General features: G+C 49.4%; 1 protein-coding gene across 3 annotated transcripts in view; it reads left to right on the top strand.

Annotated features, from left to right (window-relative positions):
- The window catches only part of DLGAP3 (DLG associated protein 3), a 116281-nt gene that overhangs the window by 72084 nt on the left and 27646 nt on the right, over positions 1–16551 (top strand). For all 3 annotated transcript variants that reach the window (XM_062193250.1, XM_062193249.1, XM_062193251.1), the window contains exons 4-5: positions 3413–3618; positions 3906–3978. In XM_062193250.1, coding sequence (XP_062049234.1) covers positions 3413–3618; positions 3906–3978 — 279 coding nt within the window. The remainder of the gene's footprint in view (positions 1–3412; positions 3619–3905; positions 3979–16551) is intronic.

Below are 16551 nucleotides of genomic sequence, written 5' to 3'. Positions count from 1 at the left end.
TTGGGCCATGGAGGGGCCCTGGGTGTCTGTCTCTTGGGTTTTCCATGCCTGGGGCATGCGCTGAAGTCTGAGCCCTGAGCCGGTGTCGGGCAGGGCCTCCTGGGAGTAGACAGTGCTGGTGACAGCCAGCCACTCTCACCTGCTCTGTGCTGTCTGTGGGTGAGGTTGGGAGCTTTAATCCCTGCTTCTCCTGGGAACCCCATCTCTGCCTCAGCCCAAGTGGTACCCGTCCCCTCTTTACGAGGTGCTGTTGGTTGGGGCTTCTCTTGATCTCATACTCCTCTTCTCACACTCCCTGTGCCCCCGATTGGTTTTCTTGAGTCTTTCCAGAATTTTAGGAGAAGTCAATGCAAATTCTAGAGGTCCAGAGGATTTAGAATGATCCCCCGAAACCACATTCCACATAGTTGATCCACATGCATTCATTCAGCATTGCCTGGGTGCTGTGGATGCCAAGGTGAAGTTCCAGGTGGTGCTTGGGAGGAGCTCCCAGACTCGAGGGGGATGGACAAGGAAGGAGAGAGAACACAATATAGCAAACAATGAAAGGACAGGGCCCTGGGCACCTCGGGGACGTGGAGGAGGCCCCTCGCTGGCCCAGTGATGGTGGCCTGCGGGCCTGGAACACTTTCTGGGAAGAGTGTTCCTGGGCTGAATCTCCGTGGAGTTCAGGTTACTCAGGGGCAGTTGAAATGCGTTCTAGGAAGAGGCTACAGCGTGTTCAGAGGTGTGGGGAGGAGAGGCTGCCTGTGTCTTTGGGCTGTTGTTATTCGCATGTTAGGGCTCTCTTGGGAGATACCTGGAAAGCCCAGGGCCGTAGGAAAGGACTTTGGGGATTTGGGACGGGAAGTTTGACCTTGGATTGCCCCCTCCCTGGGTAGGGAGGTGCTCTGAGCTGGGAATGAAAGGGTGCAGGGAGAGAGCACCCACCCTTCCTCCCGCTGCGCGCTCCCGGGCCCTTGCCACCACCCTGCTGATCCCTGCTGCTTCTCCAGGGCTGCCCTGACCTCCCTGGGGGCTTCCTTTTTAACATGCACATCACAGTGTCCTGCAGAGGAGCTGAGTGCTCCGCAGTGGCAGTGGCTATAGAGGGGGAGCCCTGCAGTGTGGCAGAGCGTGCCCTGGCTGTCCCACCCGCTGGCCGGCCTCTCAGCCTGCCTGCCACTCTGCTCTCTGTGTGGGGGAGGGACTGGTCCATCCCTCAGGAGCTGGGGCTCCAGGGCAACTTAGGCCTGGGAAATTGGAGCCCTTCCTGGAAGAAGCAGGGGGCTGGCCCCATCCAACGAGGCGTCTTTGTGGGATGCCAACATGTTTGCTGAGGCCTTGTTCCTCTTGCTGGACACCAGCTCTCCCGCAGCCCTGTTCTGGGACCTCCTTTCCTCGCTGAGCCTTGTTTCTTGATGGAGTTTAATCTCTTCTTTGTTTTCCCAACTCCTCGCTGAGCCCCGTTCCTCCCTGTGGGTCTGTTCAGGTTCCCTTTCCCACTCCTGGGGCTCCCACATGGATCACTGTGCCCTTACCTGGCCTCACTGCTCCCTGGAGCCCTAAGCTCTCCTGAGCCTTGCTCCCTCTGGGGGTTCCCATCCCTAGCCCATTCCGTCTCCCCCAGCCCTCTCCCCGTTGCCCATACCCCATTCTTCCCAGTGTAGGCCACCTTCATGGATGTGCTCAGCATCCTGCCAATGTACCTTTGCGCTCGCATATCCCAGCCTCCCTCATCCTCTTCTTTGGCTCAGAGGAGAATCCAGGACTGTCCACCGCAGCTCGATCCCTCCTCCAAGGCTGGAGCCCCTCTTGTCATGACCCCCTTCACCCCTGAGCTGCCCCCTCCCCATCTTTCAGGGGTCTATCTGTTGGCTCTTTCCCTTCTGAAACCAAGCCTGAAGTTACTTCATCCCGAGAGAGCCTCCCTCTACTCTACCCCACCTCCTGTCTCCCCCCTCCCCAGGATCTTTGGGCACAGACTCCCCTTTCCTCTGTTTCCCTTCTGCCCCACCCCCAGTGTGTGACTTCCACACCCCCATCCCTGGAAATGCCATGGTAGAGGTCACCAACTCTCTTGAGAGTTGTCCTCAAAAAGGTCCCTTTCAGTGCTCACGCTAATAGTTAACCATTACCGAGCACTGTCTGCGGCCTGGGAACTCATTCTTGGCTTATTTGTCTTTCCCACCGAGCTCTGATGTAGCTATAACAACCAAGACCAGTTCACACCCAAGGAAATGGGTACTTGGTGATGCACCAGCTTTGCTCCAGTTCACGCAGCTAGCAAGTGATGGGGCCAGAACTGGCACATGGATCTTCTGACTCCCAAGCCTGAGTTACTGACCTCTGAATGCACTGTGGCATTTGACATAATCAACTCCTTTTCTTAACATGCCTCCTGTTTCTGTGACATGGCATTCTCCTGACTTGCCTCCTACCCCTCTGCCTACTCCTTCTCACGTGACTGCAGACTCCTCTTCCTTTGCATCCTTTTAAAATGTCAGCAGATCGCTCTCAACTCTTTTCTGCTCGCTTCTGGGCCATCTCCTTCACCTCGATGCATTCAGCTGCTGCCCATGACTCCCGTATGTCTGCCTCCAACCCTGGTCTCCTGCCCCGAGCCCCGCAACCAGACGCCCAGCCACCTGCACGGCAGTTCCATGCCAGGCTCCAGGTGCTCAGCCCCGGACCTGTCCCCTTTCCCCAGACCCGTTTCTCTGGGGTTCTGTAGCTCAGTGGGGACAGCACCCAACCAGGTCTGTAGCCAGCAGCCTGCAGCCGTCCTGTCTCCTGGCCGCCCCCACTTCTCCCAGGGTTCCTTGGGCCCACTGATCCCCTTAGCGCCTCATTCCCATCTCCTTTCCTGTTCGTTGTCATTGTCCTCATCCAGGCCTTGTTATCTCTTGCTGGAATCTCAGCCTTAGCCTCCTCATTGGGCTCCCTCTCGCTGCTTGATCCCCTGCCCTGCTCCTGGTCCTCCACATGCCCCAAGCCTGTGGGCACAGTTGGAGGGCTTCATCTGGGGCACCAGGCTGACGGCTCGCCCCTGCATAAAACCCTTGGGGGCTCCTCACCCAGGGAGGAGAGTTGGAGGACTTGGATGTAAGCTGGTGAAAAGGATGGAGGAGGGTGGAAGGTGGCCCAGGTCAGGTGATGTTTCAGTGCCCGGGGGTGGGGTTGACACAGGTCACCGAGGCCACTGACCTTAGCACCTGCATGTGGCCCCCACCCAGACTTTCTAGATGGCCCTCAATTAAGTGGTGAGAGATCCATGATGAGGCGTCTGCTGTGAGGGAGGGGCCAGCCCTTCCCATGCTGCCTCTGTGTACTCCTGCATCAGCCGAGGCTGGGCATCTCCCACTGCGGGTGGGGAGAGAGGCCCTGGCCCCCCTGTGGACTAGGAACACATCTGAGAGACCTGTCTCTGCAGGTGCCGCAAGACGACTGGGGAGGCTACCCCACGGGTGGCAAGGACGGGGAGATCCCCTGCCGCAGAATGCGCAGCGGCAGCTACATCAAAGCCATGGGGGACGAGGAGAGCGGAGACTCGGACGGCAGCCCCAAGACCTCGCCCAAAGCCCTCGCCCGGCGATTCGCCTCCCGCCGCTCCTCCAGTGTGGACCAGGCCCGGATCAAGTAAGCTCCGGGAGGCTGCTGTGGGTCCTGCAGGAGGTGTGCCGTCCTGGAGCAGAGCTTGGGTTTAACTGGGGTGTCTCGTGCTGTCCCTCACCAAGGGGTGTCCCTGCTGATTGTCCCTCTTCGAGGCATCCTTTAGGGGAGTCTCTCTATCTGGAGTCTCCTGAGGACCTCACTTTAGGGGTTCCTGGGGGAGACTAGAACCTGCTGAAGCCCCAGTGCTGTCCTCCCCCCGCCCCACCTCCTAGCAGACTCCAGGTCTGACCCTGGGATTGCACCTTTTCCAGCTGCTGTGTCCCACCCCGGATCCACCCCCGGAGCTCCATCCCTGGCTACAGCCGTTCCCTCACCACCGGACAGGTAAGGAGAGAGGCCCTGTGTCCCCGAGGGGAGGGGGGAGACGGGAGTCCGCCCCTTGCTCAGCCGGAGCCGTGAAGTCAGGGGGCTTGCCCAAGGAGAGAACGGGGAAGCTTGCCACGGGGCTCCTGGAGCTGACCGTGCCCTGGAAGCTCAGAGACTCCCATCCTCGCTGCCCATCAGGCGGCCTCTGAGTGATGAGCTTGTAAGGGCAGCACCAGTTCTCTGAGTTCCCCGGCTCTCTCTGGGCCTGACTGCTCCCAGCCCACCCCCTTGCCAAAGGTAGCATGGATTTGTACAGACAGGGCAGAGGTCGAGCTGCAGTCTCCCGGGTGATCTGGGCCCGAGTCTGCCCCTGTCACTTCCCTCCTGCGCGACCACCAGCAAGGTGCCTTACCTGGCACCACCTCCTGCCTGCCTGCATTTTCTCAACTTTAAAATGACGATAATAGCAGTGGTGACCGCACACGCACAGGGGTTTTGTGGAGGCTCTGCCAGAGGATGCATGCAAACACAAGGTACCTGGTCCCAGATGGATGTTTTACAAATGTGAGGTGCAAACCTCAGTGTGGACGAGTCCCGTAATTCAACGGAGGAGGCAGTGCGGTGGTGGGTTCGGCTCCTAGATCAGCTACTCACTAGCTCCGTGACCTGGGGCAAGTTTCTTGACTTTTGGGAGCCTTTTGAGCCCCACTTTGCCTATTTAAAAATAGGCATCATAATAGTGTTCTTGGCACATGGCCAGCACTCAATAAAGGTTAGCTATTTTTACTCTTTGCTGGGGGAAAAAAGCAATGCAACAAGCAGTGCCAAAGACTGTCCACATCGGCTCCTATTGTTTGACGCTGCGGTCTCTCAGTGTCGCTTTGTTCCAGTCCCTGAATCTGGGGATCTGATTGGCACAGCTATCTTTTCACATCAAACCAGCCTGTGTGGCTAAACGCGCTCGCTGAGGCCCCGTCCCCGTTTTACTTCATCCGTCAGCAGCATCTGACCCAGCCGGCGACTCCTTCCTGCAGCCCTCCACTCAGCTGGCTTGGAGGACATCACTCCCCCCAGGCTGTCCCCCTTCTCTTCTCTGCCTGCTCTCGGCCTGTGTCTCGGGTGCCTCTGCACTTCCCTAGGAGCTAAACACTGCACTTTTCCAGGCTCACTCCCTGGACTTCTGTCTACACCCAATCCTTGGATGATGTCATCCAGGCATATGGCTTTGAATATTACTGAGATGGGTGCGTATCTGCAGTCTATACCCTCCCATAAATGCCAGGTGTGTGCATGTGACTGGGTGCTGAAATCTCTCTTGGGTGGCTGGTAGACATCTTAAACTTAAGATACCCAACGTGAAACTCTGAAAATTGCTGCCCTGTCCATTTCAGATAAGGAAAATGCTATCTTTCCAGGGGCTGTGGCCGAAAAGCCCAAAAGTGGTCTTTTTTTTTTTTTTTTTTTTTTAAGATTTGTTTATGTATTTGAAAGATGGAGTTACAGAGGCAGAGGCAGAGGCGAGGGAGAGAGAGAGATATTCCATCCGCTGTTCACTCCCCAGATGGCCGCAATGGCCGGAGCTTAGCTGATCTGACATCAGGAGCTAGGAACTTCTTCCAGGTCCCCCAAGAGGGTGCAGGGGCCCAGGCACTTGAGCCATCTTCTGCTGCTTTCCCAGGCCGTATCAGAGAGCTGGATCGGAAGTGGAGCAGCCACGTCTTGGACCGGTGCCCATATGGGATGCCAGCACTGCAGATGTGGCTTTACCTGCTACACCACAGCGCAGGCCCCCAAAGGTGGTCTTGGCTGCCTTGTCTCTCCCTCCCTCTCACATCCCGCACCCGATGCTTCAGCAAATCCTGTTGGTCCTACCTTCAGAGCATGGGCAGGGCCCAGCCCCTCCCAGCCGCTGCTCCTTGTCCTTAGGCCTGGAGTGCTGCACTGCCTTCTGCTTGGTCTCCTGTGTTTGCTCCCGCTGCACTTCAGCCCCTCTCAGCGCAGCCAGAGCCATCATTTAAAAGTGCGATTCCGCTCACTCTTCTGCTCCACACTCTCTCTGTGCTCAGGGGAGCTGTCACTGTGACCTACAAGGACCTTCGTGGTCTGCTGGTGCCAGCCCCAATTTCTCTGCGGATGCTGTTCCCCGCCCTCCTCACTGCCGCCACGGCAGACCCCGGGATGCTCCTCGGACCCCACAGGGGAACTGCAGTGCCACAGCTGTGGCCTCTCCCCTACCTTTGCCTGGTGTCTCCTTCCCAGACACTCCCGTGGATCAGTTCCTCACTATTTTTTTTTTCCCCAGCCTGGCTTTGTTGGCATTTAACCCTTGGTTTTATTGATTGAAGGATTGATGAACAATAATTGTACATATTTGTGGAATGCAGTGAGACATTCCAATACACATATGACATATGTGTCGATCCGATCAGATCAGGATAATTACCATTTCCCCCCTTTGGTCCTGACCTTGTGATTGGAGAGCCTTGGAGCTTGTGTCTTCTCTTTGCTCAGAAGATACGTAGTAGGTTATTGGGAGCTGTAGCCACTCCGCGTGCTGTGTAATACTAGGAGCTTACTCCCTTGATCTAACTGATTTGATATCCTTGACCAGCTTCTTAGATGCCCCCTTGCCCTTCTAATCTCGTAATTACTAGTCTATGTTCAGATGGACTTTTCTAAGCTTCCACACAGGAGAGAGAACAAGTGATATTTGTCTGTCTGTATCTGGCTTATTTCACAGTGTGAGGCCCTTCAGTTCCATCCATTTTGTTGCAAATGACAGGATTTCAATAATTTTTATTGCTGAATAACATTCCATTGTGTGTATATATACACCACGTTTTTCTTATCCATTTATCTGTTGATGAACACCTTAGTTGATTCCATACCTTGCTATTCTGAATGGTGCTGTAATAAGCCATTTAAAAAGTGCAGGTATTGCTTTGATGGGATGATTTTGTGGCTTCGGGGTACATACATAGGAGAGAGACTGCTGGGTCATAGGACAGATTTATTCCTACTTTTTCAAGGAATCTCCACACGGTTTTCCACAGTGGCTGCCCTGATTTGCATTCCCACCAACAGTGTGTAAGCGTTCCCCTTTCTCCACATCCTCACCAGCACTTGTTGCTTTTTGTCTTTTTTATAATAATCGTTGTAACAGACTTCCTCACTCTGTTAGGTCTTTTTCCAAAATTTCAATTTGATTCTCCCTTCCTGACATTTACTAGTTCTCTTCCTTGTTTCTTTTTCCTCCTCCCCCTTAGCACTGCACATTAACATCACGTATATTGACATATTTCTCCTGGAGGTATGGTTTATTACATGGTGGGCAGTGTCTGACCCGCGGGCTGAATAAGGCCCTTGGAATCATTTGGTCTGGCACCGCCAAGGCAGCCACGGCAGGACTCCAAATGCAATAAGTCTGTAGCAGACGAGTTCTTTTTTCTTTCTTTCTTTCCTTTTCTTTTTTTTAAGATTTATTTTATTTGAAAGGCACAGTTACAGAGAGACAGAGGCAGAAAGAGAGAGCGGTCTTCCGTCAGTTGGTTCACCCCCTAAATGGCTGCAGTGGCCAGACTGAGCCAATCCAAAGCCAGGAGCAAGGGACTTCTTCTGGGTCTCCCACATGGGTGCAGGGACTCAAGCACTTGGTCCATCCTCTGATGCTGTCCCAGGTGCATCAGCAGGGAGCTGGATTGGAAGTGGAGCAGCCGGGACTCGAACTGGCACCCATATGGGATGCCAGTGCTGCAGGCCAGGGCCTTAACCTGCTGCGTCACAGCACTGGCCCAGCAGGCTGATTCTTAAGTTGATAATTTTGTATGGCCTGCAAATGATGTTATAAATATCCAAATGGCTGTTGGCAGAAAAAAGGCTCCCCAGCCTTGGCTTATGATCTCTGCTTTACAGAAGAGGAAAGAGCTGTGGGGCTGTAGAGATGGTACCCTATTTTTTAAATTATGTTTTCCCCCTAAAGTCTGTTTTTTTTTTAATTTGCCTAAAACATCTTTTCCTCTCTTTTACTTTAAAGCTTTTTGTTTCCCATGTTTCAGTATGTCTTTTGTTAATAATTTATAGCTGGATTTTTGTCTTATATCCACCCTGAATAATTGCTTGAGAGTTTAGTACATTTATGTTTATTGGGATTACTGATATGCTTGAATTTATCCTCTTTCTTTGTGTCTTCTGTTTTTCCTACTTTTTAAAAAAAGATTTATTTATTTATTTATTTGTTTGAGAGAGAAGCAGAGCTACAGACTGAAGGAAAGACAGAGAGAGAGAGAGAGAGAGAGAGAGAGAGAGATATCTTCCTGCCACTGGTTCACTCCCCAAAACTCCCATCTGTTGGAGCTGGGATGATCCAAAGCCAAGAGCCAGGAGCTTCCCCTGGGTCTCTCACATTGGTGCATCTCTTGGGCCATTTTCTGCTCCCTTCCCAGCCCACTAGCAGGGAGCTGGATTGGAAGTGGAGCAGCTGGGACTTGAACCAGTGCCCACATGTGATGCTGGCACTCCAGGCAGAGACTTACCCCACTATGCCATAGAACCAGCCCTTATCCTATTTTTGTAATAATATTTTCTATCCCTTTGCTGCCTTCTTCTAGATTGATTTTCTTCTTTTCCTCACCAGATCCCACTAGTTCATTTTTTGTAGTTACCCTTCTAATTATTTTAGTGTGCATGTTTGACTCAAACAATACAAACACCTTACAACACTTTCATTTTGATGATCTCTTCCCTTCCTTTTCTTAATTTTTAATGCAACATAAATTCATATTCTTGCAACTCTGGAGGCTAGAAGTCCACTCTCAAGCTGTCAGCTCGGTTGATTTCCCCCATTCCGTGACTTGTATTTTCATACTTTTTCATGTTGTTGTCTGAAAAATAAAGTATTTTAAACTTGTTGAAGCACAGTATTTCTCCTCTTAATTGTGCTGTTGGTGTACGCCGTAAGAAATCTTTGCCTAATCCAAGATCACAGAATCATAAGATTAATGTTTCCCTTGGGCTGGCGCCGCGGCTCAACAGGCTAATCCTCCGCCTTGCGGCGCCGGCACACCGGGTTCTAGTCCTGGTCAAGGCGCCGGATTCTGTCCTGGTTGCCCCTCTTCCAGGCCAGCTCTCTGCTGTGGCCAGGGAATGCAGTGGAGGATGGCCCAAGTGCTTGGGCCCTGCACCCCATGGGAGACCAGGAGAAGCACCTGGCTCCTGCCATCGGATCAGCGCGCCAGCCGCGGCGGCCATTGGAGGGTGAACCAACGGCAAAAGGTAGACCTCTCTGTCTCTCTCTTTGTCCACTCTGCCTGTCAAAAAAAAAAAAAAAAAAAAAAAGATTAATGTTTCCCAGGGATCTTGTAGTTTTGGCACTTAGGTTTAGATGTGTGATCCATTTGGAGTATTTTTTGGGGGGAGCAGTGTGTTTGAGTTAGGGGTCCAGCTTCGTTTTTTTGCATATGTCCTTTGTTGGACTTCTCTTGCCTCATTGTAATTTCTTGGTTCCTTTGATAAAATCAATTCACCATAAAAACATGTGCTTTTTAATGAGACTTCAGATCTATCCCATTGGTCTATGTGAGTCTGTCCTTCTGTTACCACAAGCTTTGATAACTGTAAGAATTTATTTCAATAAGTTTAAGTCACTGAATTCAGTTAATCCTTTTAAAGATTGTTTTTTGTTTCCTTTGTTTATACATGTAGATCTGTGGGAACCTTGTGGATTGCTATAAAAATATAGTTGGCGTTTGAAGGGGTTCCATTGAATATGTAGCCCAGTTAAGTATTACTATCCTTATTTTTCTAAAAAAATATTTATTTATTTATTTACTTATTTGTTTATTTATTTGAAAGGCAGAGTTACAGAGAGGCAGAAGTGGGGGGGGGAGGGTGTTTCCTCCTCACTATACCTTCTTGTATGTAGTCCTTCCTACCAAATGTATTCCTTAGTAAATTTTTTTCCAGTGGATGTTAGCAGCCAACCCTGGCCTGAACAAAAAACATGTTTTATCCTCATATTTGATATAGTTTAGCTTCTTATGGAATTCTGGGTCAACATTTATTTTCTTTCAAACCTTTTGAAGATATTCTTTGTCCCCTGTCTTCCATTGTTGCTGTTAAGAAGTCTGCCTTCATCTCGGTTGTCTTTGTAGGTAACTTTGGATTCTCTCTGGCTGCTGTTGAGACTTGATTTGATTTAGGTGTTCTGAAGTTTCTCTGCATGTTTCTGTGTGGGTTCCCTAAATCTGAGTATCCGTGTCTTTAACACTTCTGGAAAATTCTCACGGTTACTGTTTGCATGGTACTTCTTTATTCCCACTCTTGTATCCTCTATCTAAGGTATACCTCTTGTAGAGTTCGTGTAGTTGGTTGTTGCTTTTTCTATCTAGTCCAGCAATTTCTGTTTTTGGAATGGGAGTTTTTTCCTTCATTAACATTTAATGTGATTATGATATGGTTAGATTGTCTCATAATTTCTGTTCCTCACTTATTGCCTTCTTTGAATTAACTAAATATTTTAGTGTAACATTTAAATTCCTTTGTTAATTTTTTTACTTTTCTATTTGAGCTATTTTCTTAATGTTTGTACTAGGAATTAGTGTGTACCCTAGCTTAACAAAATATTATTAATTGTGGCAAAATACACAGAAGCATTGCTCCAGTGTCTCTCCTTTTCCTTTTCCTTCTTTGTACTATTATTGTCGTATACACTGCCTATATATGTTATCACCCTATCAATTGTTGAAATCAATAGTGGTATTATAAGTGTTTTTCTATAATCTTATACATTTTATTTTTTAAAATTTTAAAAAAAGATTTATTTAATTACCTGAGAGGCAGAGCTACAGACAGAGAGGGAGAGAGAGAGAGAGATCTTCCATTTGTTGGTTCACTCCCAAAATGGCCACAACAGCCAGAGCTGGGCTGATCTGAAGCCAGGAGCCTGAAGCTTCTTCCAGGTCTCCAAGTAGGTTCAGGGGCCCAAAGACTTGGGCCATCTTCCACTGCTTCCCCAGGCCACAGCAAAGAGCTGGGTCGAAAGTGGAGCAGCAGTGACTTGAACTGGCATCCATATGGGATGCTGGCGCTGCAGGTGGCGGCTTAACTGCTGTGCCACAGCGCCAGCCCCAATCTTATGTATTTTAAAGAAGTTAAGAAAGTAACTGAGAAAGTGGATTTGTGCAGCCTTTTGTATTTGCTCCGTCATTTACTGTTTCTGGTGCTCTTCATTTCTTTTTGAGCATTTGAGTGCCACAGAGTGTTACTTATTTTTTAGCCTGAAGGACTAGTATTCATATTTTTTTTTTTTTTGTAAGACAGGTCCGTCAGCAAGAGATTCTTCAGTGTGTACTTCGTTTTTTGTTTTTTTTTTAAGACTTATTTATTTATTTGAAAGGCAGATTACAGAGAGACAGAGGCGGGGCAGGGGGTCTTCCATCCATTGGTTCATTCCCCAAATGGCCCACATTGAGTGCAAGGGCCCAAGGACTTGGGCCATCTTCTACTGCTTTCCCAGGCCATAGCAGAGAGCTGGATTGGAAGTGGAACAGCTGGGACTTGAATTGGTGCCCATATGGGATGCCGGCACTGTAGACGTCAGCTTTACCTGCCACGCCACAGCGCCAGCCCCTGTACTTCATTTTTGGAAGGTAGTTTTGCCGGATATAGAATTCCTCCTGGCACTTTTTTCTTTCAGCACTTTGAATATATCAATCCAGGAATATATCATTCCACTGCCTTCTGGTGTTCATTGGTTGTGATGAAAAGCCAGTTGTTTTCCTGTGTTGTCTCTTGCTGATAATGAGACTTTCTCTGTCTCTTTCTTTCCTTTTGAGAGGCAGAGTTACAGACAGAGAGAGACAGAGACAAAGCGAGAGGTCTTCTATCCACTAGTTCACTCTCCAAATGGCTGCAACTGCTGGAGCTGAGCCATTTGAAATCATGAGACAGGAGGTTCTTCCAGGTCTCCCACATGGGTGCAGGGGCCCAAGGACTTGAGCCATCTTCCACTGCTCTCCCAGGCCATCAGCAGGGAGCTGGATCGGAAGTGGAGCAGCCAGGACTGGAACTGGTGCCTGTATGGGATGCCGGTGCTGCGGGTAGAGGTTTAATCCATTACACCATGGTGCTAGCCCCTTTCCTTTGGTATAGAGATTTATTTATTTGAAAGGCCGAGTGAGAAAGAGAGGGAGAGGGAGAGACATAAAGAGATCTTCTGTCTGCTGGTTCACTCCCCAGGTGGCAGGATTGGGGCAGGCCAAAGCTGGAGCAGCAGGGATTCAAAACAGCACTCGGATTTGGGATGATATGGGATGCTGGTGTCAAAAGCACCAGCTTAACCTGCTGCACCACAGGGCTGGCCCTGCCTTTGGCTTTCAGTTTTGATGCTAATGTGTCTGGATATGGATCTGTTCGTGTTTAACTTTGAGCTCCTATGATCTATAGATTAATATTTTTTTTTGACAAGCAGAGTGGACAGTGAGAGAGAGAGAGAGACAGAGAGAAAGGTCTTCCTTTTGCCGTTGGTTCACCCTCCAATGGCTGCCGCAGCCGGTGTGCTGCAGCCGGCGCACCACGCTGATCCGAAGCTAGGAGCCAGGTGCTTCTCCTGGTCTCCCATCTGGGTGCAGGGCCCAAGCACTTGGGCCATCCTCCACTGCACTCCCGGGCCACAGCAGAGAGCTGGCCTGGAAGAGGGGCAACCGGGACAGAATCTGGTGCCCCGATCGGGACTAGAACCCGGTGTGCTGGTGCCACAAGGTGGAGGATTAGCCTATTGAGCCGCGGCTCCAGCCTATAGATTAATATTTTAAAAATCACATGTGGAAAGTTTTGAATCATTATTTTTTTTTTCAATTTTTTTGCCTTCATTCACGTCTTCCTTTTCCTCTTCTACTTTGCTTTCTCTTCCCCCTCCTCCACCTCTGTCTCCACTGCCGCCTCTCCTTGGAGTCCCACAGTATGTGCTGGAATTCCTGATGTTACCCCAGATGTCTCTGAGTCTCTGTTCACTTCTATTCGATCTTTTCTCTCCATTCTTCCAGTTGGATACTTTCTATTCATCTGTCTTCTCCTTAAGTTCAGCACCTCTACTCTGCTTTTCATTTCAATTATTCTACTTTCCAGCTCCATCATTTCCATTCGTTTCTTTAAAAAACAATTGCTATCTCTGTGTTATGATTTGTATTCACAGAGTCATTGTTGTCATTCTTGCCTTTACATCTTTAAGCATGGTTTTCTTGAACTCTTTGGCTGACTGTAATACCTACTTTGTACCTTTGGTGAACTCAGCATTTGAGGACAGTCACAATTCTCTATTTGTAAGCCCGTAACTTTTTCTCGAATATTCAATAATTGGGTAATTTTGGTAGCAACTCTGGCTTCTTAACCTTTCCCTCTTGAATATATTATTGCCTTCTTTATTTGTTTGTTAATCCCGGAATGAAACCTGTGAAAACTTCCTTCCCTGCAGCTTCTGAAATCTTCACTCGGTTTCTTTTCTTATAATTTTGATTTTCTAGCCTTGTTTCCTAAGGGTTGCCACTGTGTCTAAGTAGCTTGCTGTTCAGCCAAAGATTGGTCAGAGGTTGTGCTAAACATCTTGAGCTGGTAAAGCCTCCCCTCTCTGCCTGTGACTCTGTGCGTGGCCCGGGAAGGACAAACGCCAGGTTCTCCTGTGCTTCCCTCTGCAAAGCTGTACAGGTTCCTGTGGCCAGGAATGTGCTGTGGCTCGGGCTTCACTGGCTTCTGCTGTGAATTCACACCGTTCCTAATTAACCCAGGATCAGTGGAGGACTTGTCACACTGGCGGTGCTTGTCTCATCCTTGGAATTGCTGGCCTGCCAGTCCACTGCTTTCCCTCAAACAGTGCTGAAACCTGGCAGTAGCGCGGGCCTTCCCTGTTCTTAACACAAGTGACCGTGCTCCAAGTTCAGTGGAGCCCTCTGGCGTTGGCAGTGAAATGGCTGATTTTAAAACTGCAGTGTCCTCATTGGACTCCTGAGATTGGTAAGAGCTGGGGGCTAGGGGCAGGGAGCACCCTCAGGAGAGAACAGTGTCACACTGTTCTCACCTGAAGTTTGGTAATCTTTTAAAAAAAAAAAAAAGATTTATTTATTTATTTATTTGAAAGTCAGTTACACAGAGAGAAGGAGAGGCAGAGAGAGAGAGAGAGTCTTCCATCCACTGGTTCACTCCCCAATTGGCTGCCACAGCCGGAGCTTGGCCAATTGGAAGCCAGGAACCAGGAGCCTCTTCCAGGTCTCCCATGTGGGTACAGGGGCCCAAGGACATGGGCCGTCTTCTACTGCTTTCCCAGGCCATAGCAGAGAGCTGGATTGGAAGTGGAGCAGCTGGGACTCGAACTGGCGCCCATATGGGATGCCGGCACTGCAGGCAGCGGCTTTACCCGCTATGCTACAGGGCTGGCCCCAAGTTCGGTAATTTTTGTAAGTAAATCTTTCTTTGCTGTATGTCTTTGACTGATTTTCAGAGTGATGAAATGATATTTTGACAGCTTTGTCCAGCTTTGTAGTTTTGTTTTAGGTGATAGGATTTGATGTATCTTCCTTCTCTGCTATATCTGAAGTGAAAAGTTTTGGAAGATTCTCAGCCACTGCATTATCTCTTTAAATATTACCTCCTCCGCATTCTATCTAGCCTCTCTTTCCGGAACATCTGTTAGTTGTCTATGGGACTTTTCTGTTCTTTTCTCCATATACTGCGGCCCCTCCCTCAAGCCTCTACCTCTTATGCTGCCTGCTGGATCAGTCCCTCAGGTGTGTCTTCTAGTTCACTGACTTTCTCTTCAATTGTGTTTCATCCCATGTACACTAATTGTGTTTTTAAGTGTGAACTTTTTTATTTTTAATGTAGTTTTTTTAAAAGATTTTATTTATTTATTTGAGAGGTAGAGTTACAGTGAAAGGGAGAGACAGAGAGAAAGGTCTTCCTTCCATTGGTTCACTCCCCAGATGGCCACAACCAGGAGCCAGGTGCTTCTTCCCGGTCTCCCATGCGGGCGCAGGGGCCCAAGGACTTGGGCCATCCTCCACTGCCCTCCCAGGCCACAGCAGAGAGCTGGACTGGAAGAGGAGCAACCGGGACTAGAACCTGGTGCCCATGTGGGATACCGGCACCGCAGGTGGAGGATTAACCTGCGCCACAGTGCCACCCTGTAATGTAGTTTTTAAAAAAAAAAAAAAAAGATTTATTTATTTATTTATTTTTAATTTTAATTTTTATTTATTTTATTTTATTTATTTATTTGACAGGCGGAGTGGATAGTGAGAGAGAGAGACAGAGAGAAAGGTCTTCCTTTTGCCGTTGGTTCACCCTCCAATGGCCGCTGCGGCCGGCACATCTCGCTGATCCAAAGCCAGGAGCCAGGTGCTTCTCTTGGTCTCCCATGCGGGTGCAGGGCCCAAGCACTTGGGCCATCCTCCACTGCCTTCCCCGGCCATAGCAGAGAGCTGGCCTGGAAGAGGGGCAACTGGGATAGAATCCGGTGCCCCGACTGGGACTAGAACCCAGTGTGCTGGCGCCGTAAGGCGGAGGATTAGCCTGTTAAGCCACGGCGCCGGCCTAAAAAAAAAATTTATTTATTTATTTGAGAGGCAGAGTTACAGAGAGAGAGAAAGAGAGAGAGAGAGAGAGAGAGAGAGAGAGATATCTTCGTCTACTGGTTCACTCCCTAAATGACCACAACCACCAGAGCTGGGCTGATCCAAAGCCAGGAGCTTCTTTTAGATCTCCCACATGGGTGCAGGGTCCCAAGGACTTGGGCCATCTTCCACTGCTTTCCCAGGCCACAGCAGAGAGCTGGATTGGAAGTGGAGCAGCTGGGACTCGAACTGGCACCCATATGGGATGACAGCACTACAGGTGGAGGCTTAATCTACTCCTTAACACCAGCCTCCTTAGTTCAGTTTTTAATTGTGAACTTTTTCATTTCTGGAAATTCAATTTGGTCCCTTCTAAAATCATTTTAGTGTTGTTTTGTAATATTTATTAGTTTTATTGAAAGAGTTACAGAGAGAGGGAGAGATCTTCCATCTGCTGGTTCACTCCCCAGGTGACCGCAACAGCCAGCCATGCTGAAGCCAGGAGTTTCTTCCTGGTCTCCCACTTGGGTGTAGGAGCCCAAGCACTTGAGCCATTGCTTTTAGCAGGGAGCTGGATGGGATGTGGAGCAGTTGGGATACAAACCTGCCCCCATATGGAATGCCAGCATTACAGGTGATGGCTTTACCCACTATTCCACAATGCCAGGCCCCCGTTTTAATCTTTTTTTTCTAAAAAAAGATTTATTCCTTTATTTGAAAGGCAGAATCAGAGAGAGAGAAAGTGAGAGATCTTTCATATGCTGATTTACTCCCCAAAGGCTACAACAGCCAGGGCTGGGCCATCCAAAGCCAGGAGCTTGCATCTCCATCTGAGTCTCCCACAAGGGTGGCAGGTGATCAAATACTTGGGCCATTTTCCCATGCTTATCCAGTATGTATTAGCAGGAAACTGGATCAGAAGCAGAGCAGGGGCTGGTACTGTGGCATGGCTGGTAAAGCCGCCGCCTGCAGTGCTGGCATCCCATATGGA

The sequence above is a fragment of the Lepus europaeus genome, chromosome 5 (assembly GCF_033115175.1).
Source record: "Lepus europaeus isolate LE1 chromosome 5, mLepTim1.pri, whole genome shotgun sequence".
Taxonomy (NCBI): Eukaryota; Metazoa; Chordata; class Mammalia; order Lagomorpha; family Leporidae; genus Lepus; species Lepus europaeus.
This window is presented reverse-complemented; position numbering and strand designations above follow the sequence as displayed.